The 26,506-nt window shown below is 42.0% G+C and overlaps 1 protein-coding gene across 1 annotated transcript in view; it reads right to left on the bottom strand.

Annotated features, from left to right (window-relative positions):
- CDHR1 (cadherin related family member 1) overlaps positions 1-26,161 on the bottom strand; it is a 52,619-nt gene extending 26,458 nt beyond the window's left edge. Inside the window, exons 1-8 of the mRNA XM_084632844.1 lie at positions 26,107-26,161; positions 17,398-17,543; positions 15,974-16,024; positions 14,233-14,322; positions 13,503-13,589; positions 9,893-10,009; positions 8,121-8,264; positions 3,550-3,628 (exon numbers count right to left, since the gene is read on the bottom strand). Coding sequence (XP_084488970.1) covers positions 3,550-3,628; positions 8,121-8,264; positions 9,893-10,009; positions 13,503-13,589; positions 14,233-14,322; positions 15,974-16,024; positions 17,398-17,543; positions 26,107-26,143 — 751 coding nt within the window. The 5' untranslated portion in view covers positions 26,144-26,161. The remainder of the gene's footprint in view (positions 1-3,549; positions 3,629-8,120; positions 8,265-9,892; positions 10,010-13,502; positions 13,590-14,232; positions 14,323-15,973; positions 16,025-17,397; positions 17,544-26,106) is intronic.
- Between the last annotated feature and the right edge of the window lie 345 nt (positions 26,162-26,506).

Below are 26,506 nucleotides of genomic sequence, written 5' to 3'. Positions count from 1 at the left end.
GTCGCTCGAAAGCTTTTCTCTTTCACCAAGAGAAGCTGGTCCAATACCAGACATTACCTCACCCACCTTTTCTCTCTAATACCTTGGGAACAACATGGCTACAACAACACTGCAAAAAACTTAAATGTGCAGTCAGGCAATATTTGCTCAGAGCTTTTTCTTTTGTGCAGAGATGCTGATGCTTTCCATGCTTGTTGAGTGCTTGTTGAGTGATTGCTTGATGCCCATGTCATACCATACACCACTAAAGAGTCTGGCAGTCTGGTATACTGCTCCCCCACTATCAATTAGGGCATAATATATATCTGGCTTCTCCTCCTCCAGAAGTCTGGCTTCAGCTACATTTACGTAACCCTATCTAGCATAATTCACAGGACCATACTGGAAGTCAAGTGGAATAATCTCTACCAATATCTCAAGCTACATGGACTTGTTATCTTCTCTCTCTTTGCTCTCTGCTATGTAATCTATCAGTAGTTGGGAGAAATCCATTAAATAGTTTTCCCAGAAGAGAAATGTATCTGAACAGTTTTTTCCTTGGGTAATGTAAGTATCCATGAGCTGGAGAAGTGATTGGATGCTGTTCATGATGTCTGCCTGCCAGAGCATTCTGTGTTTTTTCTGTGTGCCTTCTCTACATCCTCAAATGCTTCAATCCATGTTGGAGCTTTCTCCAAGAAACATCTCTTCTCATCTTCTGAGAGAACATCATTGTTCATGGAATCACTAGCTGCCATCCATTTCAAACCATTCATTGCCTTATTCACAAGTTTGTGAATTCTAATGCCACCATTATATACGTTCACTCTTAGAGCATGGCTGATAACTGAAACACGATAGATTTGCTTCCATAAGGATGTCACTTGCCTGCATCAGACTGCCTGTATCACCCTTTAAATTCATTGCACGATGCATGCCTCCTATCTCAAGGTGGTCATTATCAAATTCATGTTAATTCCTCCATTTAATCAACTGAGTGTTACAGTAGATTGCTTCATGATACACGCCATAAGTCCAGTTTTGGATCAGAGAGGGAAACGTACCCTAAAACTATTTCATCATAGTGTATACCGTATTAACATCAGTTGCTGGTGCAGGAATCATTGGACAGTAGCCAATAGTCATAAAACATAAAATAGCAGACAGGAAAAACTTCTCAAATCAGTCTATTCTACAAATATTGACAAATATTTCAATGTGTCACGTGGTACAAATAAGCTCATGCTGTCTTGTGTCTACAGACTTTTGCTTTAACCAAAGGCAAAAATGTAGAGGAAAATGCATAAAATATATCACCTGGGTCTAAATATTTCCCAACGTCTCCAAAACTGTGCCATCTGTTTTCAAGGGGACGTGGAATTCCTAATAGTTAGTTAGCAAAAGAAAGATCAGAGAGATATGTACAATATACAGAAGGGATTCTACATCAGAGTGGAGAATGGAGTAAGGTCGACAACATTTCTCCTTCTATATAACGCTGTCCTCCAGTCGCACAATAAACTCAACAAGGCAGTACTTCTGTGTTAGGAAGAAGGGATAAAATGGGAATGGGATTCACTGGACACATTTTTCAGCAGTGATTGGTGCTTCGGATACTGTTGATTTTGGGTTCCCTGCTTGCAATGCTTTAAAAAGGCCTGATTTTCATGAAGTGCTGAAATTCAGTTTCCATTAAGGTGCTGAAGTTGGAAACTCAAAATTACCAGTCACTTTTGTACGTATTGATTTCATGTGCAGACAGAAATATAAATGAGCCTACTCAGTTTAATTGGCAAATACTTAATAATACCTCTGCAAAAACAAGAACCGCTCTCGTTAATATCAGCTAAAGTGAGAAGTCTGACAATCTCACCAGAAAACAGTCATTCCTTCTGCAGCATATATCTCTAGGGGCCTTAGATGTCTGGGCATTCAAATCTCAACCTCCTAAAAGATGATATTCTGTAAAAAGGCCTTCTGTCGTTATAGGGTCAAATTCTGACCTTAACACCAACTGAGGCTCACAGGCAGAATCTGGCTGATGGAGCTGGTAGGGCTGTGTACTGATTTCAGCAAACCCACTCTTCCATGTGTCTGGGCAGAGCATCAGTTGCACCATTTGTACTATGCTCCCTTTCTGACCTGGCTAATTCGTGGACCAAAGCAGAAGGCAGCTTCTGGAAATATAATAATTGCTTGGGGACTTGCTGCCCACACCTGTGCCCCACCTCCTCTGATAAAGGTAGCCTGCTGCATGAAGAAAGTGGGTAGGAAATGAAGGCTCAGGAAAAGAGCCTCGCTGCAAATGCTTCATTAGTCTGAAAGAGAGACTTATGCTGGATATTTCTCTCCCGGCCCTGCAGCATGTATGGAAATCTGGCCATTCATTGTGTTTTGTGGCAGAGCCCATGCACTCATGGACAGGTCCATTGCTGCTGCAAGGAAATCAAGCTGAAAAGAAAAACTCAAACCTGGAAGAGTTGCCTCTTCGGAAATAAAGGCTGATTACAGGAAAGCCCAGTCATTCTTGTCTCTCTCTAAATTGACTTTAATGCTCATTTTTAAACTGTCCAATAATGCCTTGTTTTGCTAATATCTGCAACTTCATTAAAGTTCATTAGACACCACATTGAATGATACAGACGTATGTGGCAGTAAATCATTAAGATTCATAAGCCTGAAAAGTAAAGCCTGACTGAGAAGAAGTTGAAGTCAATAGTTTTCCAAGCAACGATACATCATGATATTGCCCAATTACCACAGGGAAACTGGTAACTCAGAGTGTGCCATTATGTACATTCTGTAAAACAGCATATTTTGAAGCTTAGGGTTTCCTTTTTAAAACAAAAAAGTGATTTTAAACAAAAAAAATGTAATAATAATTACTATTCATAAATAATTAACATAGCATTTTATGGTTTCCTTGCATTTTGACAGCACAAATTCAAGGTGTAGAATAGGGGCCTCCCTTGATTGAGGCCAGTATTTGCATGGGGTGGGGGGAAGTAAGGCAGTGTTTTTCCTCCCATACCTATTCCCCCATCTCCAGGGCTTTGAGTGGCCAGAATATTCCCCATCTCTTCCCATTCCAGAACCATGATTGGTTCCCTTCTCTCCTTGCTGCTCCCACACTTCTTGCTAGTGAAACCTCACTACAATGTAAATGGAAACAAGAATAAAATCTGCTGGCCTTGAAGTTGCATGGGTCTCCTAGGGTGTTCTTCTATTGGCTACCAGTTTAGATGGGAAAGTCCCTCAGTGCAGGGATAATTTCTTCCTTTATGCCTAGTAAAGTGCCTGGCACAATGCTGGTGCTTAACAGACAATAAATAAGTGAAATAAATGATTCCAAGATGAGCAATGTAGCTCCATGAAGCAAACACTAAAACTCAGTGAATAATCTCTGGGCTGCTCCCAGCTAGAAAAGAGCCAGGAATAGTTTCAGGTGTCTGACCCTATTTCATGAGAGGGATCTTCAGCTTCACTAGACTCTAGCATGCTACATTCTAATTTATTGTCATGTCTACCTTTGACATCCCTTAGGATTTCATGCCAACTGTGTCTACTCACCAGTCACAAGACCGTAATGAATATTATTAGGCTTTCCTCGGTCACCATCAAGAGCAATGACTGTTAGTACCTCAGAGTCCTAGGGAGAAATAGGAATTACAACTTAGGTAGTGAAAGCAAAGAGCAGTGAAATTGCTAGTGAATATTAGTAAAATCCACTCCAGCCAGTTCCTCCCTTATAACCAGGTGTTAGGTGCTCTTGCTGTGGCTGCATTAGGACAACAGCAGGGGCCCATGCTCCTGCCAGAAAATAAGTCACAGCTTGACTTTGTGTCAGGCCATTTGACTGGTTGATCTACAGGCCCTGAGTGTGCTCAGGATTAGCTTTTGGGGTGGGCACCCTCCCCCTATTAAGGGATCTGGGGCTCTTTTGCCTCTACTCTTCTACCAGTAAAACTCCCACCTGCCCATCCATGTGCTGCAGCAGAGGGACTGGTCGTTCCAGGTACTGCTTGTAGATGCTTTCCTGTCCAGCACTGGGAGTTGATACGGCAGTCAGGTAAACTCTCAGTGTGAAATGCTGAGTGCTGACAGGTCAGTTCATGTGTGACTCAAGTGGCGATTAAAATAGGGGAAGTCCACGCCATTGAATTTGGTGAACGGGAGATGGGAATGTCACAGGACTGCAAGCGCTTGACCTGGGACTATTCATTACCAAGATGGAATGTTTTCTGGCTTATGGGCTATGCAAGCTGGCCAGGCAATATAGCTGACCAAGACCAAGTTAGCCAAGGGATCGACTGAAGGAGACCTAGGGGACCTCCTAATTATTAGGTGGAACAAGGTATGGCCTATGCTCAGGAAATCAGCTGCAACTAGCCCTTGCTGCAAGGCCTATTTTAGGTTTTCCTTGTGATGATGATTATGATTATATTCAGTGCCGTCTGTGCCATTCTTTGAGAGTGGGAGCATCCCCACTGCAGTATCCTGAGCCCAGATAATGCCAGTCATTTTAGTGTCAGTAAAAGGTAAGGATCCACAGGAAAGGCAGAAGTAACTTTTCTGGTTTGTGGGTCACACAGTTGTTGCAAGGTGTAACTCTGGCTCACAACTGTTAATCCTTTCTGTTGCCAAAATACTTGCTGACTTGTCCTTTTCCCACCTGCCCTTCTACCTTTTCCGACACAGCCTTTTGTGAGCAGCTATGGAATCAAAGAGAATGCTGCTCTGCTCCCCTGTGGAATGGCTCCTAAACCCATGTGCGCATTTCATGGCAATGTACATTAGCCTGAACTGAGGCAGTGAATTCTATTCTGCAATGGTTTTAAGCCCTGTTGCTCTTTAATTCCCAGGGAACAGATCACCATGGTAAGTGTAAGTGGACAGAGCTTGGTAAAAAAAAAAACAGAGATGGGCACAAGCCATACATTTGGATGAAAGTTTCTAAGTCACAGTTTGGGAGTGTTCACCCTCTAGGTTTTAGTTAGACTCATGACATTGCAAAGACTGGAGCCACTTACAAAATTCAGGTGTGGATTGGAATTCCCTGGCCATCCAAAAGTTTGAGAGAATTCAGTTTTAAGGTTTTTGGTTCATGTCCACCTCCGATTTTAAGCAGAGGAAGTCAGCTCTATTTCTTCTGTCCTCTCCTCATACAGACACTATATTCATTTAATGAGGGCACCTTTGTTTCCTAAAACTCCTCACTTAGGACTTGTCTTGCAAAGTCCTCTCTCACTTCCTAATGATATCAAAGGAGTTGAAATGCCCCCAACACCTTGCAGGCTCAAGTCCTCTGATTTGATCCTGGAAATGCCACTCAACTGTTGTAGACCTCAAATATGTATGTACTGGTAACTACTCCATGGGTTTCCAATGCTTGGAATTGCAACATCTGATTGCCACGTAATTCACCAAGCAGCAGATAGTCATGTCTGTTCTCTCCAATAAAATCAAGATAGACAGCAGAAGCAATCAACGGATCCCAAGGCAATGTGATTGGTAAGTTGGTATGAAACAACAAGGAATTTGTGGCTGTCTTTAAAATCTTTACAGTCTTTCATTTTGCCTAATTAACATTGCTGTGGGCTAGATGGTCACCAATATCAATAAGTTTTGCACAATTTCCTCACACAGGTAGGCCAATTGACTGAACCGGGACTGCTCCCCCAGTAAAAATACTCAACACAATGAGCCAGACTGGCACATTATAGGCCCCTTTGTAAATTTCAGTCTACATCAACATAGAGCAAGGGAATCCTGAGATAATGTTAAATTGTTGCAAATAATGATTGGAAATATTTCCATGACAACCACTGTATACTTCAAAAACAATGGCAAGGTTCTGTCAGAGCAACAGCAATAACACAGTTTACCGTATGTGCTGGCAAAACCCTTCATCAAAGAGTTACTTAACTTCTTTACCATGTTGATGAACAAGATATTCACAGAGAAAAAGATGGACGAAGAGCCACGGAAAAGGTCAGTGTTCTATTTCTAACTTTTTATGCTGGAAGATGGATTTAAAGAATGGCTATTGGAAGAACTCCAGTGCAGTCCCTTGGATAGAGATAGAGCACTTTGTCACGGGTTAAAAATGTTAAATCCAAGAACAGCACCACCCAGGGGAAAAAAAGGAGCAGCTTCATGGAACGAAAGCTGACTGCGTAAGGAAGAGTGAAAGCAGCAAGTGCATTTCTTGGTGTGAAGTTTGCTGTCATGGCTGAGGCCACGCTGGGAAGGACACTAGTATTTCCATCATTACATCATCATAATAGTGTAAATTGCAGGGCTCAGACTGGATGTAATTAATACTTACTATCCCATGGTTTTCACAGTAAATACCATGTACTGTGTGCACTTGATAGATATGGGCCTTTCAAGATCACTTGGTAACCACATAGGGTAGATGAGTATATATCCCATTTTTATAGCCTCTTTCAATCCAAAGGATTGTAAAGTGCCTTAAAAACTACCTACAATATGTACAGTAATCCCTTCCACCTCACTACCGAGCTGAAATGCAGCACTTTAGGCAAAGAACTTCAGCAACTATTTAACAGTATACAGCACTGCTAAATTATAATTTAGGACAGAAATTAAAGAAAACTGCATCTATTGAAACTGCAAGGGAAATTTAGGTAGACAGAATGTAGCCACACTGCCACTAGAGGTCAAAGAGTCTACAACTCAGTAACTTTATGACTAATAATACCATTTGCAGTCATATGTGCTAAGAGAGGATAAATCAAAATCTCATGCTTAAGAATGAAAGCAGATCTGCACTGGGCTTAGGGAGGAATTTCCACCTCCTGCATATATAACAGTGTGCAATTGGCTAGAGATATTATGGTTTTGTTTCACTTTCCTTTGAAGCATCCAGTATAAGGCACAGCTGGAAGCAGGATAGTGGACTTGATGGACTATGGCTTGATGGACTAAGGCTATGGCTAATACCCTTTGGATTATATGCTACTGTTACATGTGGCTGAATCCTTTCTGTTTACGTGTGGCTGAATCGTGACTCAGGATTCTTCTATATCATGGAGCACTCAGGAGCTCCACAGTCTGCCTGGGCTCTGTAGCCACGGAATAGAAATGAAACCTGATGGAGATATCCCCTCAGCGGCAGCCACATACTTGCTGTGTAGCCACTGACCTCCTGTCTCCACACATGAGTTATTTGACAGTTTGGTTTCGGAGCTGTCAGCTGACTCTGCAGGCTGTAAAGGCCGCTTGGCCCATTCCATCTCCAGAGCCGTCATTCAGCAGAGAAGATCCCACATTATTGGCATGTCAGGGGCAGCTCCTCCCTAGTGACTCCAAGGGAGACCATGCCTGGGATCTGATAGCTTATAGGGCAGTAGGGGAGCAGAGTCACAGAGATTTCTTTGGCCCATACCCTAGCTGATGGCTCCAAAATAGACCTCTGAGATGGTAAGAACAGGTTCATTTAGGTCAAAGATCTCCACTTGCAGCAAAAGTCAGAGGCCTCTGCAGGACCTCTGCAGGGCTGGTTGGGTTAATGGGGGTCACTCATTTGAGCTCTCAACCACTTTCAGAAGTGCTGCAAGTCCCTACCATGGAGTGGCTGTTAATCATGGTCTGATCATAGAATCAATCATAGAATCATAGAATATCAGGGTTGGAAGGGACCCCAGAAGGTCATCTAGTCCAACCCCCTGCTCGAAGCAGGACCAATTCCCAGTTAAATCATCCCAGCCAGGGCTTTGTCAAGCCTGACCTTAAAAACCTCTAAGGAAGGAGATTCTACCACCTCCCTAGGTAACGCATTCCAGTGTTTCACCACCCTCTTAGTGAAAAAGTTTTTCCTAATATCCAATCTAAACCTCCCCCACTGCAATTTGATCCTACTCGTACAAGTAAAAAATCCCTTTGACTTCAAAGAGAGCTGGAGCAGGCTCTCTGTAATTTTGTGATGGACACAAATAAGTACCAGCATGAGATTTACTGACTCATTTCACTTAAGATTCAAGTCAGAGTTTGAATGTAGGTCTCCAGAATTGTAAGGCTGGTGCCGTAAACCACTGTGGCACCTGGCCCCACTGATTTGTCATGTTGAAAGTTTCTCCATTGCTTCTGGGTCTCCTGTAGGTGAAAGTGATACTCACTGCCAGGGTGTCCTCATAGACATAGCCATAGTAGGGAGTCCCAATGAACATGGGAGGGGTGTCCTGAACATCTTCCACATTGATAGTGACTGTGGTTGTGGCTGAAAACACCTTGTTGTCTCCCCTGAGCTTCCCACCACCGTCCTACAACAGAACGCATTGTCAAGTCATTATGCTGAAATTCACCCACTGGAACTCCTGATTGGAGATTTATCAGCTCACAGAACCACACACTCCTGATTAGTGCACTCCCAAGACTAATGCATCTCCTGCAATACATACAGGGCCAGAATCATCATAACAAGAATGTGTGGAGTTATTTATTCTAATCTTAGCAAGAAAATGGTCAATAACAGGTGGAAACAGCTCAACTAAACAGATAGCTTTAGAGCTAATCAATGAATGCCAAGAGTTATAGAAAACTCTGCTCTGTCCTATTCCCTCTATTTTCGATTTGTTTGGTTCCCTCTTTGATTAAGCAGACAGCCCTGAGTCTCCCTGGAGTCATTTTTAACATTAAAAATGGTTGTGCTGGTACATGGAATCATGTGTGTTATTTTGCGTTTGAGCTCCTATTTATCAATGCCACCTAAGAAGAAAATTAGTCTTTGCAGGAAACAGGTGAGTCAGAAGAAGAGGCCAAATCTGGAGGAACATCTATAACTTTTCATGCTAAATGTAGGGCAGAACAAAAGACACTGCACTGCTGGGGAAAATTAAATTCTGCATATGATCAAAGTCTCCTAGGGACTCTTGTGATACAGTCAAAGGTGTGGAACAGCATAAAGCTGGGAATTGTTAAGTGGCCATGGCGTAATCAACTCTGTTCGTGCTACTGACACGACAGAGCCAATTAGAGAAACACCTCAGTATATGAGAAGATTTTAACCCCTTAATAATTATGCTGGCTATTAAAGCAGTGAATGTTTTGCATCCCCACTGTAGCAAGAATAATTTTGCATCCCCATTTTTATGAAGAGATATGTCCACTCCCCCCGCCGCTCTGCACTATAACAAAGACAGGTGAATTTGGACCACATTTTGTGACAAACTCCTCCCTGGCTCAAGTCTGGCTCCAAAAAATTCAATGACGCCCAGGCCAAGCTCTTCTTACAAAACACAAGAGCACTTAGGAGGTCCTCGAAAATGTTCTTTGTGGCCTAGCAGAAGTCATGTCACCACATAGCACCTGCCCAAACATGTCTGTCAGAACTACAGGTCTCATATATTTCTGCAAGCCTCTGCGCCTCGGAATCAATAGTTTTGCAGCCTGTTATGAGTCTACAGCAGTGCCACCAGCACAGGTTCCATAGGATTTATAGTAGCGGGGAGAGGAGTGGAATGTGCAGCTGCCTCTAAAGGAGGTGAATAACTATGGTCCATTAGTCAGCCCGTAAGAGAGGGAAGAAAATATACTCTTTTTAGAGAAGAGATGTGTCACCTCTGTTCTGCAGCGTGACTATTCTCCACCTGCTGTACTGACAAAGAGCAGTAATGCACACAGACACTGACAGTACTGCAGTTAATTACTCTACTTTATGTGCTGATAACTCTGACTCCTAGATATTACTTCATGCCTTCATAATGGTGGGTTCCCTACTACAGCACACACACTGCTGATTACTGCACTAGCCAGAAGGAGGGTAGCTCTGAAGGCATACTTCTCTGGATCTAATTCTTCCCCATTCTTCTTTGGGCCATCCTCAGATGTGGCTTTCCACAGTTAAAGTCCTTCCCCTTCCTGCCTCTTCTTTCAGGAAAGAGCTTGATACCTTTGCTACCACGGTGACAAAATGAGTTCTTGATTTTTCATAGTCTAGAGTGATCCCTGTTTTGATGCGAAGAACACCACTGTGTCGGTCTATGGTAAACTTATTAGTACGGATGTTCTAGAAGAAAAGAAGAGGAGAAGTGGTGAAAGATTACTGGTATGGAAACAAGATTGGTATTTGGACTATCTTTCATTTAACTTGCTAAAGATATAGGCTAGAATAATAAACAGAGGTGGGTAAAAAGTCTATAATGAATGATTCATGTGATTAATTTCACCTCTTTGTGTTCAGGAACAATTTATGAACAGATCACAATTTTCTCATTATTCAAAATAATGCAGCAACCTTAACTTAGACATTTCCCAGCCTTTAATATTTAACTATTTTGCCATAATATTTTGTTAACATCGTTTATTAGATGGAATTAGTTAGTGTTTTGGGATTTTTTTGTTTTAGAAAATAAAAAGATGACCCCCCCCCCAAAAGTTGTGTCCCTCTTCAGGGCTTCAAAATTCTACTGGCTTCCAAAAAACTGGCAATAGTTCATGTACACTCCATTATCTGGAACAGTGGGCAGGATTTTGAGAAGTAATTGCTGAATTTTGGGTGCCTAATCTGACGTATTTTAAAGGGGCCTGGTTTTCATAAGGTGCTTAGCAGTCACCCTCTGAAAAGCAGAACTTATGAAAAAGAACAGGAGTACTTGTGGCACCTTAGAGACTAGCAAATTTATTTGAGCATAAGCTTTCGTTCGCTAAAACCCACTTCATCGGATGCATGCAGTGGAAAATACAGTAGGAGGATATATATATATATATATATATATACACACAGAGAACATGAAAAAATGGGTGTTGCCATACCCACCATAACGAGAGTGATCAGTTATGATGAGCTATTATCAGCAGGAGAAAAAAAAACCTTTTGTAGCAATAATCAGGATGGCCCATTTCCAACAGTTGACAAGAAGGTGTGAGTAACAGTAGGGGGAAAATAAGCATGGGGAAATAGTTTTACTTTGTGTAATGACCCATCTTTTTAAGGTGTCTCATGGTGGGCACCAAATATTGAAGCACCCAAATTCACTGGTTGTTTTTTAAAATCTTGACCTATTTGAGTAGACACCCCTACTGGAATGTTCTATCCCATATATTGTAAGAAGCCAACACGTGAGAGAGAGCATGCCCCTTTTATGTGATATGTGGGAGCTCTCAGGGAGTGAACCAATAGCTCTTGTGGAGCCTTTTGCTTCAATCAATGCACACTTTAAATGGACTTTTTGCTAGACTGATACGTTAGTCATATATACATGTTTGGCATGGCTTTCTTCGCTGCACATTTTGTGAGCTTAGTGAAAAACCCTATGCAAAATGAATTTCATATGAGATTTTTCAAAGGATCATAACTTGGCCATATCAAAAGCAAATTTCAACAGGGGACTCAAAGGCTTCTCTTAACGGTAAGGCTATGTTTGTACCAAATTTCAATTTTCTACATTCATCTAACCTGGCTGCATGTAGCACTGTTCACAAAAAGTTTGCAATCATTTTTTTTATAATGGGAAAATACATTTGTTCAGTGTCCTCATATTCAAACATGACTAAACCAATTTTTCCTCAAACTTTAAAAAAAATTTGCCTTCAGGAAGAGCACAAATCTAGAACATTTCTGTCACAAAGGTGAAAGTTTTAGGAGTTAATGAGCAACTCCTAACAAGGGGATAGGGCAGATAGAAATGTGCTGTCAAACAAAAGCACAGCCAGTGAAAACTGTCATGGTATTATAACAATGCTCTGTAAATAATGTGCCTCTTCAGTGACTGACTACAGGTGACATTAAACAATGCAACATATTGTCTGCTAGCTCTATCTCTTGATAAGGAGAAAATGAGGGTCATTAGCATCTCAAAAGTGGAATAGAGTGGCAAAACACAGAACAAAAATGACCATGAAAAAAAAGTAAGACACTCAATTTCTGTGAGAGAAATGGGTTTTCACATAGTGACCTGATCTGAGGGACTTGTCAGAATTGCAGAGTGGATTTGTAAGTGGCATTTAAAACGAGAGTTCGATTTCCTTTGCAGTAAGATCATTGTGTTTGGTTTTTGTGTCTTTTTTGGCTGATTACAGTACTTGGTTCAGGATGTTTTTTCTTTCAGTTATCTCATGTTAAGACGATTAGCTTTATTCCTACATAAATATTTGCATTTTCTCAAGTAGACATTGATTCCTGCTCTCGCTTTTGTCTAAGTAAATAGTGTAATGAATGAGTTAGTCTATGTGTACCACTTCCTCTTACTGGGGAGAATCAAAATTATTCAGCTGCAGGCTTAAGCTTTTAGCAACAGTAGCTCAGGTTGTAGCTACTTTCTTTACAGGATTGTCTTGATGAGGGAATGCGGTCAACTCTTTCAAACATGCCTATTACATATCTGTTATTAGTTCACCCAAGGCAGTGCCCTTGTTTGTACTTCTCTTCATTGAGATAGTGCAAAAGTGATAGTAGCTACTTGCCTAGGCTCCCTATAAATAAGAAAGAGAATAAGTGGGGAAGAGAAAAGGACGTAGGAAACATGGGAATGCCAATGATGTGGCAGGAGACAGATGTTCTGTTAGACCCTTAAAACACTGCATAAGTTAATCAGTGTTGTACGTATGAGCAGGAGGAGGGCAGCAAAAGTGAAAGGACGTGTGAATATATACGATGGAGGTAATAGAAAAATATTTAGCTGTATGTATTAGTTTTTTGGCAGATGAACCCTACTGCACCATCAGATCGCAATGCAGACCCAGTCATATGAGAGCTCTTTCTCTGCTGACTTTCTCAGCTGTCTGACTCTTATCCAGAGTTAACAGGAGTGCAACAGAGGTTTTCTGACTCACCTGACAATTCAGCAGTGTTGTTTCCTCCTCCCACACTAAAGACTTATTTAGTATAAAAGTTGCACTGCATTAGTTATCCTGGCATAGTTAAAGCAGTACCTCCCCCCTACTGTGCACGCAGTTCTATTGGTGTACACGTACTTATACTGGTATAACTTATTCCCATACAGGAAGGGAAATAATCTATGCGGGTCTAAGGCACCTCTTTCTGATCTAACTGCATCTACACTAGAGGTTGTACCAGTAGAACTACTACAATAAAAACAAAACAAACAAACAAAAAACACACTCCCCTAAAACCAACTAACTATACTGCTATACAATGTGTGTGTAGACCACGCCTAAGAGGTAGCCAGGAGAGACAACACTGACTTCACTGAGAAGCAGAAGGAATGTTGTAGCTGAAGCACTGCGGAGAACCACGTGTGGCTAGAAGCTGCTGAGAAAGGCTGAGGAGGGATCAGAGAAGGCAGGAGGAGGGCTGAAGATGACTGAATCCTGAAGTGAAGCTGAATGCTAACAGTTCCCAGTCCACAGTCAACCAGCTCCAGCCTTTTCCTAGGAGGTGCATATTAATTTAGAATCTATTTATCTCATGCATTGTCTGGGATCACTCCTACTGCTACGGTGACACTTCTAACAAGCAACATGGCCTTGTTTTTATCCTCCTGGGGCCTGAACACCTCAGTAAATGAGACTATTTTTAAACATACATGTGATGCCCATACCTGCAAGAAGTAGGTGATACTTCCCCCAGAACCCGTGTCTTTGTCCGCTGCCTCGATCTTAAAGATACTGCTCCCTGAGGGAGTGTTCTGTGAATCAAAACAGTTACTAGAATCAGGGGGACTGGCAGAGTAATGGGAGGTAAAAGATGAGAGAGGCAAGAAATGAGGAATGAATGATAGAGAGCTGGAAAGCAGCAAAGGAATGAGAAACCAAAAAAAGAAAAGCAGGTGGGAATGGGGGATTCAGAAAGTAGAAGGAAAAGCAACTGAAAGGGAGGGGAGAATGAAACCCAGAATGGGATGGAGAGTGAATGGGCACATGTATGAGTAGGGATGAAAGTGAGGGAAATCATGGGATGAAAGAGGAAGAAAATATATTAAAAATAAGGGAAAGTCTGGAGCAGAAACAGGAGGAGAGAAATGTCTGTTTAGGGGTCAAGGAGACAGAGAAATGATGTCTCCCATTGAAGTCAGTGGTAAAATCCTCATTGACTTCAATGGGAGGAGGAGCAGCAGGCTTCCTGTGGAAAATATTGTGCAAATAAACATCACAGGTTTCCCACAGCATGACTTCCTCATTAACTGTACGCTTTAGTGATACTCAAAACCTAACCAGCTAAACACTGAGCTAATCACATTAGTGATGGTATGTTACAGAAAACACATTCACTCCTTTTCCCTGCTCCCCGTTCAAACGTACTTGTAGCATTGAAAAAAAACCTCAACCAACCTCTGGGACTTGGACTATGTAAGGTGTGTTGATAAACTCTGGACTCTCGTCATTAGCATCTGTAACAAGGATTCGGACTTTTTCAGCAACCTGGAGTGGAATATGATGAACACTTATTGAAATAAACTAAATTACACCATACACTTGTTCATTTGCGTACTATGATCCCGACTGGCTAAGGAGTTCAATAGCAGTGAAAAACTGCTTTTTTATGGAATGTCCTCAAACTACCATCATTCAGTAGGAAAATGGGAAGGGGGAACATCACGGGCTTCTTAAAGAATTCTCCCGCCCCGCCAAAAAAGAAAAAAAAAGAAAAGCAATGTAAAGCTTTCCCTGAGATTATTATTTATTGATGTATATAATGACTTTCAAAAGTCTCAGGGCACTCTCTGAACAACAGATTATGGGGCTGATTTTCAAAATTAGTTTCACACTTACTAGACTCTTCAAGAGCTTCAAACGTACCTGATGCATGCACACAAATGAGATATCTGTGCATAGGCAAGGCTACCTAGGTGCCTAGCTGGCTATGATGTGCACAGATACCTCATTTGATGCCACTGGTGTTAGTGTGCATTAATTGGGTGTGTGCAAATGCATGCAGCCAACTTTGAAAATCTGGCCCCATTTATACCTAGAGAGATCACTCTGACATCCAATATAAAGGAGCCCCTTCTGGGATGGAATGCAGTAGCTAACATCAATTCCTAGCAAACCTGCACCATTTTTTGTGAAGTAAAGATGTATACTTCATCCAGATACTTTTATTTAAGGAGATTCCTATGGCACTGCTCATTATAGCTGAGCCTCCTAAACATTTATTCTCCCTATACTTCTCTGAGTAAGGAAGCATTGCAGAGTATCATTATTCCAGTTTTACAGATGAGAAAATGAAAACAGAGATTAAGGCCCAGATCCTCAAAGTTATGTTGGTGCCTAACTTCCATTGAAATCAATGGGAGTTAGGTGCTGAAATACCTTTGAAGATCTGGGCCTATGTGACTTGTCCAAGTTCCTATGGATAGTTTTGTGGCACCTCCAGAAATAAAAGCCAAGTTTTCTGACCACCAGTCCTGTGCTTTAATAATAAAACCATCCTTCCTATCTTTAAAGCAAATAAAAACAACAGGGAAACGTATGGGTCTCATAGTGGAATTAGGTCAGGATATTGGTGCAGTCACTTCAATTACTCTTGTGAAAATGACATCAGGGCCTTAATAATCAGAAATGATCAGAGCTTCAACAAAAAAGAAAGAAAACAAAACAAAGAAACAAAAACAGCACCCCAAGCAACACGGAGCTTCTTAGTGCAATGCCATGCCATGTAAGTTCAGCAGTGACTCAGAGGGAGGAATGCCAGCTACGGACTCTCCAACACTAATTCCTGCAACACTGAATTTTTCATTATAGGTCTCCAAAAATTGACCAGGCCCTACTCTTCTTTGGGCTTGAGACCCACTGTGGTCTCAGCCTAAGGTGACACCTTGTATGAAAAGCCACTATGGTTTTACAGCCTACTTTGAGTCAGACTTTTGCCTTGGACCACAGAATCCAAAATCAGTTTGAAATGACTGCAAGGAGTTGGACTTAGGTCTGAGTTACTGTGATTTCATCAAAGAGCATAAGTAGCATAAGACCCTCATTGGACCATGTTTTCTTATATAACAAGATACTGTCTGAAAGGTGGCTAATGCAGAAAAGGTGAGTTTGACAAGCTTTGGCACATGTGAATACTCACTGTACTCAGGCCATCTGAAATACTGACTATAACTTCAATCTCATCTTCTTTCTGCAAACAAAGACAATTCATTTAAACAGAGGTTCAGTATTTAGCAAGATTATTCAAGGAGGGTTTGCGTATTAAAATGGATTGCAAGAATACCCAGAGTCTAACCGTTAACACTAACAGAAAGAGTATTGGAAAGGAAATAAAGCCTTTTGGGGCATAAACCGATCTCTAACTATTTGTGATTAGGATGAGTCTTCCATGGGGGCGGGGTGGGAGGTGGAGGAAATTAGCCCACATTGGCATTTTGTGGGATTTCTTGCATTTCCCTCTAAGGCATCCAATGTTGGTCATTGTTGAAGACAGGATGCTGGACTCTATGGACCATGCAATTTGATCTAGCAATTCCTATGTGTGAGCTGCTGGAAGCCAACCTTTGCATTTTTCAAGAAAATGCTAACTAAAAAGGTATTGTGTGAAACTTCTGCTCACCTGATGTACAGTAGTTTAAGGGATTTCATAAATATTGGGCAGTCTCACCTGAAAAGGATTTCCCCCCAAAACAGGTCAAATCAGGAGTTTAGAGCATCTGATCTTGAAACAAGGTTGCCTAATATGCCGTGTTTGGTGGGACTATCTGAGCTGAAAGGAAGGGCTTTCATTTAACTGGATACATGTTTCTTAACCCATTTTAGTGACTTTTATTTCTATTATTTGTAATCAGTCCCAAACGAAACATTTAAGGAAATTCAACAGCAGCAGTCTAGCACTTAATTGGGGATCCGACACCTAGGAAAACATGCTTGTGTGTATGTGGGAAAGAGCATATATGCAGAGCAATATTCATCTTTGGTACATAATCAATCTGTCCTTGAAAAGTAATTACAGAGAACCTGACTCATCCTACATCTGGGAGAATCCTAAAGAAATTCAGACTCCATTTCCAAGGATTAGAGAACCTTAGCTGCATCAGGAACTAGACAGAAAACAGAGTAGTAATAAATACTGAATTTTCTATTTGGCAAGAGTTTAACAGTTGGGTACTCCAAGATTCTGTAGTAGAAGCAGTGGAAAAGGAGGTGACAAGTGCAATAATATACTGTATTATGTTAATATGGATAGAATTAAACTGCAGAATAAGTTTACATGATTTGGAAGCCAAACAGACTCAGACTTTATGGCCAGAAGGGACCATCGTGATCATCTAGTCTGACCTTCCGCACATTGCGGGCCACAGAACCTCACCCACCCTTGCCTGTAACAGACCCATAACCTCTGACTGAGTAACTCAAGTCCTCAAATCATGACTGAAAGATTTCAAGTTACCATTTACACTAGGGTATGAACTGACACTCTCCCTTAAAACTATTAATCAAATTAAGAACTTGAATCCATTATAGAAACATGCAGATGGGTACCATTTCATTATGCTTTACCTCTCTATCAAGGGCCTCAATCAAGGTGACATTTCCAAAGTTTGTGTCAATGGCAAAGTAACTTCTTGACCCAGCTTCATAAGTCATTCCGTAGGTCACAGGATCTCCTTCTGGGTCGGTTCCATTTAGAGTGTACACATGTGTACCTGAAAAAATAGATTTAGTCATTCCACAAGACTTCCCAATGGTAACTTCAACCAGGGTATGTTTTCAATGAACTATTTCTTATGCATTTAGCTCCTTTTTATGGTTAGTGAAGTTTTGTGAACCAGCTCCGATTTCTAGGAATGTATTCCTAGAGTCTCAGAGTTTAAGGTCAGAAACAAACCCACATCATACGTATACAGTTCAATAGTTATAATTCATAATTTTCTGCCTATTGGTTAAACCCGGATAATCAGTGCGGGTAACTGGTCCTCCCCTTCCAGACCCCTCAGCTGCAGAATACCACAAAGTTCAATCCTCTCCCCTCATATTGTTCATTTGGAAGAAGAGTAGCTGACTAACCCGGAACCCAAACAAGGCTGTGGTGATGCTGGTAGGAAGAAGTAAGAGCTCTGAATAATTTGTATCCTCTGTAATATTCCCCATTATTGAGGGTAACTGTCCTCAGATTGTTAAGCTGGTCCACACCATTGGGGTCCTCAATGCTATTCGATGCCCAGCCAGCCATGGGAGCATTAAAATGCCCACTTCCATCTGCAGCTGACAGGAAGACTGCTGCCCATCCTCACAGGACAGCTATGCCTCATTGGAACAATGGAACTGTCAGTCAGTATGGGGAGCTCTGTGAATGCTGAAGACAACTTCCACAAGAGCTGGACCTGGACTATGGAACTCTCCCGACAGAGATATCAGAATGACCAGTCTTACCCAGTCTCAGAACTAAATAAACGTCAGCATCCTCTCTTCCACTTAGCTTTCCCTGCATTTAAATTCTTCACACAACGCACCCACCCACCCACTTACTCGCACACAAACGAATAAATCCTATAAACTAATCAGTCTAATTCGCCTACAAGATGGTCAAAAGAGATATTATTTCTATTTTTAAATACTTGAGAAGACGGTGCCAACTTGTGTGGTGAAGTGACTCCTTTTATCAATAGTGACATTTCCTGAGGGGCTGCATTTTCAAAACATTGTGGGGCATTTACTGGGCAACATCCTTGAAAGTCCATTATCCTACTTTGAATTTATATAGCACTCCCTTCATGCAAGGATCTTAAAATACTTTTCAAATGTCAATTAACTGGGCCTGGCAGGTGGTGTTATCCCCATTTTCCAGGTGGGTAAACCGAGGCACAAACATGTTATGTGAGTTGCCCAAGATCATACGACAAGTTAGTGCCAGAGACAGAAGTAAAACTCAGGAGTCCTGTGGTCCAGTCCAATGCACTGGGAAGATCATTCTTTCAAGTCAGAACCACATAAAAAAACCCGGCAAACAACTCTGAAAATTATGCTCAGAACTTTTCTCCCTTGAAATTCTGAGGCTTCAGTACATAAAACCACGCTTATGGAAACATATGTTTTATATTGTGGCAAAAGTATTGTAGCTGAGTAACTCTACCGGCTGGGTAAACAGTGAAATTTGCTTATACAACAGACAGCCCACAAAAAGTCATAGCTCCTTCTCCTAAAGAAAGGATCGTGGCTGAGGAAGTTCTTTGGCAAGGTGATTAGAAGGAAGATTTTTTTTCCTGGCTCTGTCAGTGGCAGCATGAATGATCTAAGCACAGCCCAAGAGGTGAACTGTACTCTCCTAAAAATAAACGTGGCAGAGGTGGGCTCCAGATTTAAGGATTCACACAAGGTTAGTGTGTATTGTCAGATGAAACCACCAAGTTTTGCCTGGTTCCTGGTTAAAACCATTCAGAAACACTGAGTTTTGCAAGATTTTCACCCTAAGTTATAAAGCAGCTTAAGATCACGCAGAGGTCCAGTATCTTTTTGATATCTGCACTCGAGCACACGTGGTTATTTTAGCAGCAGAGACAGACAATGCTGCTGCAGGTTACTAGCTCCTTAACTACAGTTGATGTGCTGTGGATTGTGATGCTGTCAGTAGCAACTATGCACCATAAATGTTTTGTTGTATTTTCTCGGGTTTTGTAATAAAAGCTTTTCAAAGATCACGGATAGCTCAGTGGTTTGAGCATTGGCCTGCTAAACCCAGGGTTGGGAGTTCAATGCTTGAGGTGGCCATTTAGGGATCTGGGGCAAAAATTGGGGACTGGTCCTGCTTTGAGCAGGGGGTTGGACTAGATGACCTCCTGAGGTCCCTTCCAACTCTGATATTCTATGATTCTATGATCACTTGCTCACTCTTCAGATACAGAAATTAAACCTATCACAGGCACAACACAATGGAGCAAAAGGCTAAAGGGCTGTGGAACATCAGGCAACATGGCATCTGATGCTGACACTCAGCACATTTGGTTAGCCGCAAGGATAGAGGGATTATTTTGAGAGGCTAGTGGAAGATTCAGTCAGACTACACTGCATCAGGTCTCATTTGTATGGCAATCTCTGCTATTGGAAGTGCTAAAAAAGTGGTGTTTTCTTAAAGTAAAAGTTTAAATTTTGCAAAGAGTAACAGAGGGACCAGAGGAATGCTGGTAATACACACTGCCAAGATTCAGCTTAACTCATCCCCAGGGAGTATGTAGAGTTTGGAAAACAGGCGCACAAAATTGCAAACCAAATGTTTTCCTGGGGCTTTTCCATTTAAAAATTCCCAGGAAAATTATAAATATAACTTTGTGATTCACCAAGTAACTAGGAAAAGGCACAGAAGAGTCAAGGAGTTATTTTTGCTTTACTGCAAAATAAAATAAAGGGGGAAAAAGAAAAACCTTGGTCTGAGATTTTTCTCAAAAAATGGGGTGTTACAGTGAGGTGTCTACATCCGGACTGTATAAGGGAGCTGATTTGCAAAAGAGATGAACATCCAGCAGCTCCCATTGATTTCAAATGTTCCGGTTTTTGAAAATCTTTGTCTTGATGTTAAACACGTTTCAGGATAGATTCTGCTCTCATTTCTACAGGCATATATCTGGATTAACTCCATTGACTTCAGTGTCAATGCAGTCTTTTTCTCACTCTTTTTTCATGTCATTATAACTTTCCACTTTTTAATTGCCTCACTGTTATATTTCTCACTCTCTTGGTCTCTTCAACCTGATATATCTCTGTGCTGTCTATTTCCTCTCCAAATGCGTAACTGTTTTTCTGCCTTCCAGCTGATTTCTTCTGCCTCTCTGAGACATCCTGCTGTGAGTTTCTAGCACATTTGTCTGTCTGTGGCAGCTGTTCCAGTTGTATTATCTGTTTAAAAAGCTATACTGGGAGTTTCAGATGCCATGAACATTAGTGATAAAAATAGCACTTGACATTTGCAATACAGGATACCTTTCATCTATGGAAATCAAATAACTTTAATTAAGCCCAACAATACCACTGTGCAGCAAATAATATACCCATTGTACAGATGGGGAAACTGAGTTAAAGAGGCCCAAGATCTCACAGCAACCCACTGGCAACCTAGAAATCCTGGCTTCCAGTCTCATACACAAACTACTCTTTCAGGCAGGGATCTCCTTTTTATTGTGTTTGTATAGCACCTAACACAATGGGGCCCTGTTCCATCATCGGGACTCCTAGGAACTGCCCCAATACAAATAAATAACAATAATAATATCACTCCCAAGAAACACATGACCATCCAGTAGACAATGCAGCATAAGGGCTACAAAAGAAGACTTTTATGCAAGTGTGTGAGAATGTATTTCAACCTGAACTTGTGCAAATCCATCCCTTCCCACCGAAGTATCTGCAGGATGGAAACTGAGTGAACAAAAACCCAGTAAGGTTTTCATCCTTTGCACAGTTTTCATCCTTTGTGGGCGGGAAGTGGGGGGGGGGGGCAGAGGGAAGAGGATCTGCATGGAGGGAACACCACTGTAAATCAAATATTAGCCATACAATCTGGCATCTTCTTTGCAAACCTATGCACTAATCATATCAAAATCTCTTATGGTAATTGAAGAATTTTACCTGCTGCAGTTTTTAGGGACTTTCTTATAAGGGCAGCAGGAAATTTCTACTGCTGAAGGTAATACGAAACATTGACATTCATGTCAAGTTTGCGATTGCTGAGGTCTCCCAATAGGAAACAATGGGGTTGATTGATCTTTATGCCCCACTGTTTCCTGAGCTGGTTTTTTGGGTATAACTGATACACTTGTTTATGTGACTACTGGGTAGTTAATGTGCCACTGAAATTGAATTGTTTGATTGCAATTTCTCTTCCAGTTCAGTCTCAGCTCCTAATATTGGATGAGTTACATATGAATGCACAAGCTCTCCATATCATTAACACCCTGGGAACACTTCCCAGCACACTGTTAATGCCAATTAAAAATCTATCCTAGACACGCTGACTCCACTTGCTGAAAAAAATAAATTAAAAATCCAACCATAATCCTATCTGTGGGTTCAAGCAAACAGCCCCCTCCTGTCATAAACAGAAGCAAATAGAGTATTATTCATACAGGGACAGGGGAAAATACAAGAGTAACTAATAAAGCCACAATCTGGCCCTTTGGCCGCAACCTCGGTGAGGGCAGAAATCTTTGCTTAGTGTAGCACTCAGCACATAGGCAGCGCTCAAACGGCACATTAGCACTGAAGCAGCTGCCCCACATGGATCCTTCATATGGGGGAGCCTTAGAATAATAAAATCATAGAAATGTAGGGCTGAAAGGGACATCAAGAGTTCTTCTCGTGCAGCCCCCATGTGCTGAGGCAGGACCAAGTATACCTAGACCATCCCCGACAGGTGTCCAACCTATTCTTAAAAACCTCCAGTGATGGGGATTCCACAACCTCCTTTGGTAACTTGTTCAGGTGCTTATAGTATCAGTACAGTTAGAAGGTTTTTCCTAATATCCAACCTAAATCTCCCTTCCTGCAAACTAAACCAATTACTTCTTGTCCTAGCCTCAGTGGACATGGAGAACAATTGATCACCGTCCTCTTCATAACAATCTTTTACATATTTGAAGATTGTTATCAGGTCCCCCCTCAGCCTTATCCTCTCTAAACTTCACATGCCCAGTTCTTTCAACCTTTCATCATAGGTCGGAGTTTCTAAACCTTTTACCTTTTTTGTAGTTTTCCTCTGGTCTCTCCACATCTTTCTTAAGGTGTGGTACCCCAAACTGGACACAGTACTCAGCTGAGGTCTTACCAGTGCCAAGAGATGGGAGCAATTACCTCCCGTGTCTGACTCTTAATACACCCCAGAATGATGTTTGCCTTTTTCACAACTGCATCACACTGTTGACTCACATTCAGCCTGAGATCCACTATCACCCCAGATGTTTGTCTGCAGGACTACCACCTTGCCCATTATCCCCCATTTTGTCGTTGCGCATTTGATGTTTCCTTCCTAAGGGAAGTACTTTGACCGTGTCTTTACTGAATTTCATCTAATTGATTTCAGCCCAATTCTCCAATTTTTCAAGGTCATTTGAACTCTAATCCTGTCCTCCAAAGTGCTTGCAACTCCTTCCAGCTTGGTGTCATCCATAAAATATTTAATCATACTCTCAACTCCAACATTTAAGTTGATAGAAATATTGAATAGCTCTGGACCTAGGACAGTCCCCTGTGGGACCTCACTAGATATTTCCTTCCTGTTTGACAGTGAACCATTGAAATTACTCTGAGTTTTTTCAACCCATTACACATCTAGACTATCTGTTAAATTAGTAACAGAAGCATGCATTGAATTGGCCTGCAGGTAAATTTGTTTTACTTTGATTTTATTTTCTCATTTTTCTTCATGGCACATCCAAGTTCTAAGCAAGACTGGAAAGGAACATACCAAAGTACTGCCAGAAAAGGTATTTTCACACTACTTCTAGCCCACTCAGATAAGGAAATCTCAGAACAAAGAGGCTCGGAGAAGCACCTAAATGGCAGGGCCACCATCTCCTGGCTTCTGGACAGCAATCCTATGTCTCCTCTTATGAGAGCTGCCCGCATCATCTTAAATTTCTGAGCCTAGCTAGTTGCCTATCAGAGAGGCACTTCTAGCTGGGACTCTGAGACCACCTGAGATCTAAACCGAAAAAACAGCTCCCTCTCTCTTTCCCCTAACCTCCTACCAACTTGCAGCTTCTGCCTGGGGTTTAAGTGATTTGATTATTTTTGAGGGAGCCCTTAGCATCTGGGTGAATTTCACCCAGTCTGAAATGGCACGAGAGTCCCATTTTGCTTTATTGTACACTAATGGATTTTCAGTCCTCTTATAGGCTTGGTCTCTGTTGGGATCTTGGCTTGATTTCAGTAGTCACTGGTCAGCCACTGATGTAGCTTCCCCAGAACAAACCCCAAATGTAGACAAGAAAAGCTGGGATCTACCTGAATGTCAGGGGTAGTATCCACTGGTGCAAATCACAACTTTCCTGACTGCACTGGGGGTTTGCTTGGTGTGGGTACACTGGTGCTGGCCTTCGATCGCTGGAGTCAGAGCAAATTCCCACTGGCACGGCAGCTTCAGCCTGCTTATAGTGAAACTCAGGTTCACCATGGGCAGGCTCCAGCTGAGCTAATTCCATTGGAAAATGCATCACTTAACACTATAAGCCAGCAGTAGCCAACCTGAGCCTGAACAGGAGCCAGAATTTACCAATGTACATTTCCAAAGAGCCACAGTAATATATCAGCAGCACCTCTCCCCAGCCCCCAGAGCCTCCCACCCACTGGCAGCTCCACCGATCAGCGCCTCCCCCTCCTTCCCCGCACCTCCCAATCAGCTGTTTCGTAGCGTGCAGGAAACTCTGGGGGTGGGGGAGGAGTGAGGGCACAGCAGGCTCAGGGGAGGGAGTAGAAAGGGGTGGAGTGGGGGCAGGGCCTGTGGCAGAGCCAGGGGTTGAGCAGTGAGCACCCCCCGGCACGTTGGAAAGTTGGCACCTGAAGCTCCAACCCCGGAGTCGGCGCCTATACAAGGAGCCGCATATTAACTTCTGAAGAGCCGCATGTGGCTCCGGAGCCACAGGTTGGCCACCCCTGCTATAAACTATGTGCTAAATGGTGCATTCCAAGGGGTTATCATTCCTTCCCCTCTTCTCTGGTTGATGTTGCCATTCTCCCATTGGTGGGAAGAGCTGAAGAAGAAACTCTGATCCCCCATGTCACAGAACCCATCAAAGAGTAAAGAAGACTCAGACCACATCTACACTATGGGGACTGTAGCAGCACAGCAATGGCACCATAGCTATGCAGCCATAACCTCTTAGTGTAGACATGGCCTACAGCGATGGAAAGGGTTTTTCCATCACTGTAGGATCATCACCTCCCCAAACAGTGGTAGCTAGGTCAATGGAAGCATTCTTCCATTGACCTACCTGCATCTACACTGGGGGTTAAGTTGGCATGGCTACATCTCTCAGGGGTGTGGATTTTTCACACACCTGAGCAATGTAACTATGTCAACCTAAAATTTAAGTGTAGACCAGGCTGCTGTTGCTGTAGTCTTCCCCCACTGGGAGTGGCCCTTTGTCCTATAGCTGCAGGAACTGAAGAGAACCTACGCCATCATTCCCAAAAGGAAGAGAAGGATCATTTTTGCTGCATAGGTCCTTTCCTGTTAGTGTGAAATTCCACTGGCTATATTTTCACCACTACTGAAATGCAGGTGTGTCTGGAGTAGAAGCAACCAGTACATAGCACTCCAAACAAGACTGGGATGGGGATACTTTTCCCACCTACACCATGACAAACACCTCCTGTTAAAAAACATGTCAAAGAAACTTTAGGGTGAGATTTTCCAAAGTGTGGTGTTGCCCCACTGATGACAATGGGAGCAGAATTAGGCCAATGCTGAGCACTTTTAAAAATCTCACTCACTTTAATTCCAACCAGAACAGATAGGGCCTATCTTTTATGGGGCTCATTCAAAAGTTAGTAACTACAGCCAGACAAGAGTAAACACAAAACAGAGTCCCAGTGCTGCATATGGATGCATTGCTGTGCTATTTTTTTTTTTTTAAACCATAACATTTTTAAAGTAGAGCTGGTTGGGAAATAAAACCTCCAAAATTTTCAATACAAAAAGGACTTTTTCCCCCCAGTTAGTAAAAAAAAAGTCACAAAAGTATTGTGACAGTAAATATTCAGCTATTTCTACTTTAAACATAAAAAGGATAACCATTATTTGAAGAAAAACCTGGTGTGTGTTCTCTCTTACTTGCATTTCAGTGTACAGTTTGCGCTGTGGGCTTTCCTATGAGGAATATAAGCGGTCATTAATAATGATCAGCAACTCTGTTCTCTTCCCATAAACATCTGCCTGGCCAGACAAGAATGTCTCTTAATATCACAAATCATTTATGGCCTCCCAACACTTGTGCTCAGATGCTCTGGGTGAATCAGGTGACCAATTGTGTGGGAGAGAAGAAGAATGATTTCAAAATGCAGTTTGCATCCAAACAAGTCATTTTAAATGAAGCGAGGTCCATGTGGAGAAAAAGAACAACATTTAAGTGCATCAAAGGCAAAGCTACAGAACATTTTGGGCATATGTAATGGACACCGTAACAAAATAAATGGTATGCTTTCCCATTCCTTTGTAATGATCCAGGCGAAAAAGGACAGCAATTTTAGAATTTATTTGAACACATGTACAGTGATACTGACCAACAGGTATGTCTTCTGAAAGGCTGAGAAGTGCCATGTTCCCATTAGTGCTGCTGGCTCCATTATCAAAGAAGTAGGGGGCATAATTTGCCTGAGCTGCAATTAAAACAAAGCAGAACCCAAAGAAAAGCGTTTCATAAACTGCAGTAAATTAGATTTCCTATCCTGCCTCTCTCTCTGTACAAAGAATGATGAGCCCTTTGGGAAATAATGTGAGTTTGCATGTAACACATCCAATTACACTCATGAACTTTTTACCTTTTAAATTTATATATACATACATACATACACGCACACACCCCTCTATCCCGATAAAACGCTACCCGATATAACACGAATTCGGATATATCGCGATAAAGCAGAGCTCCGGGGGTGCGGGGCTGCGTGCTCCAGTGGATCA

Source organism: Lepidochelys olivacea (assembly GCF_965140295.1).
Source record: "Lepidochelys olivacea isolate rLepOli2 genome assembly, chromosome: 7".
Lineage (NCBI taxonomy): Eukaryota > Metazoa > Chordata > Testudines > Cheloniidae > Lepidochelys > Lepidochelys olivacea.
The sequence above is the reverse complement of the archived record's forward strand: the minus strand, read 5'-3'. Positions and strand labels throughout refer to the sequence as shown.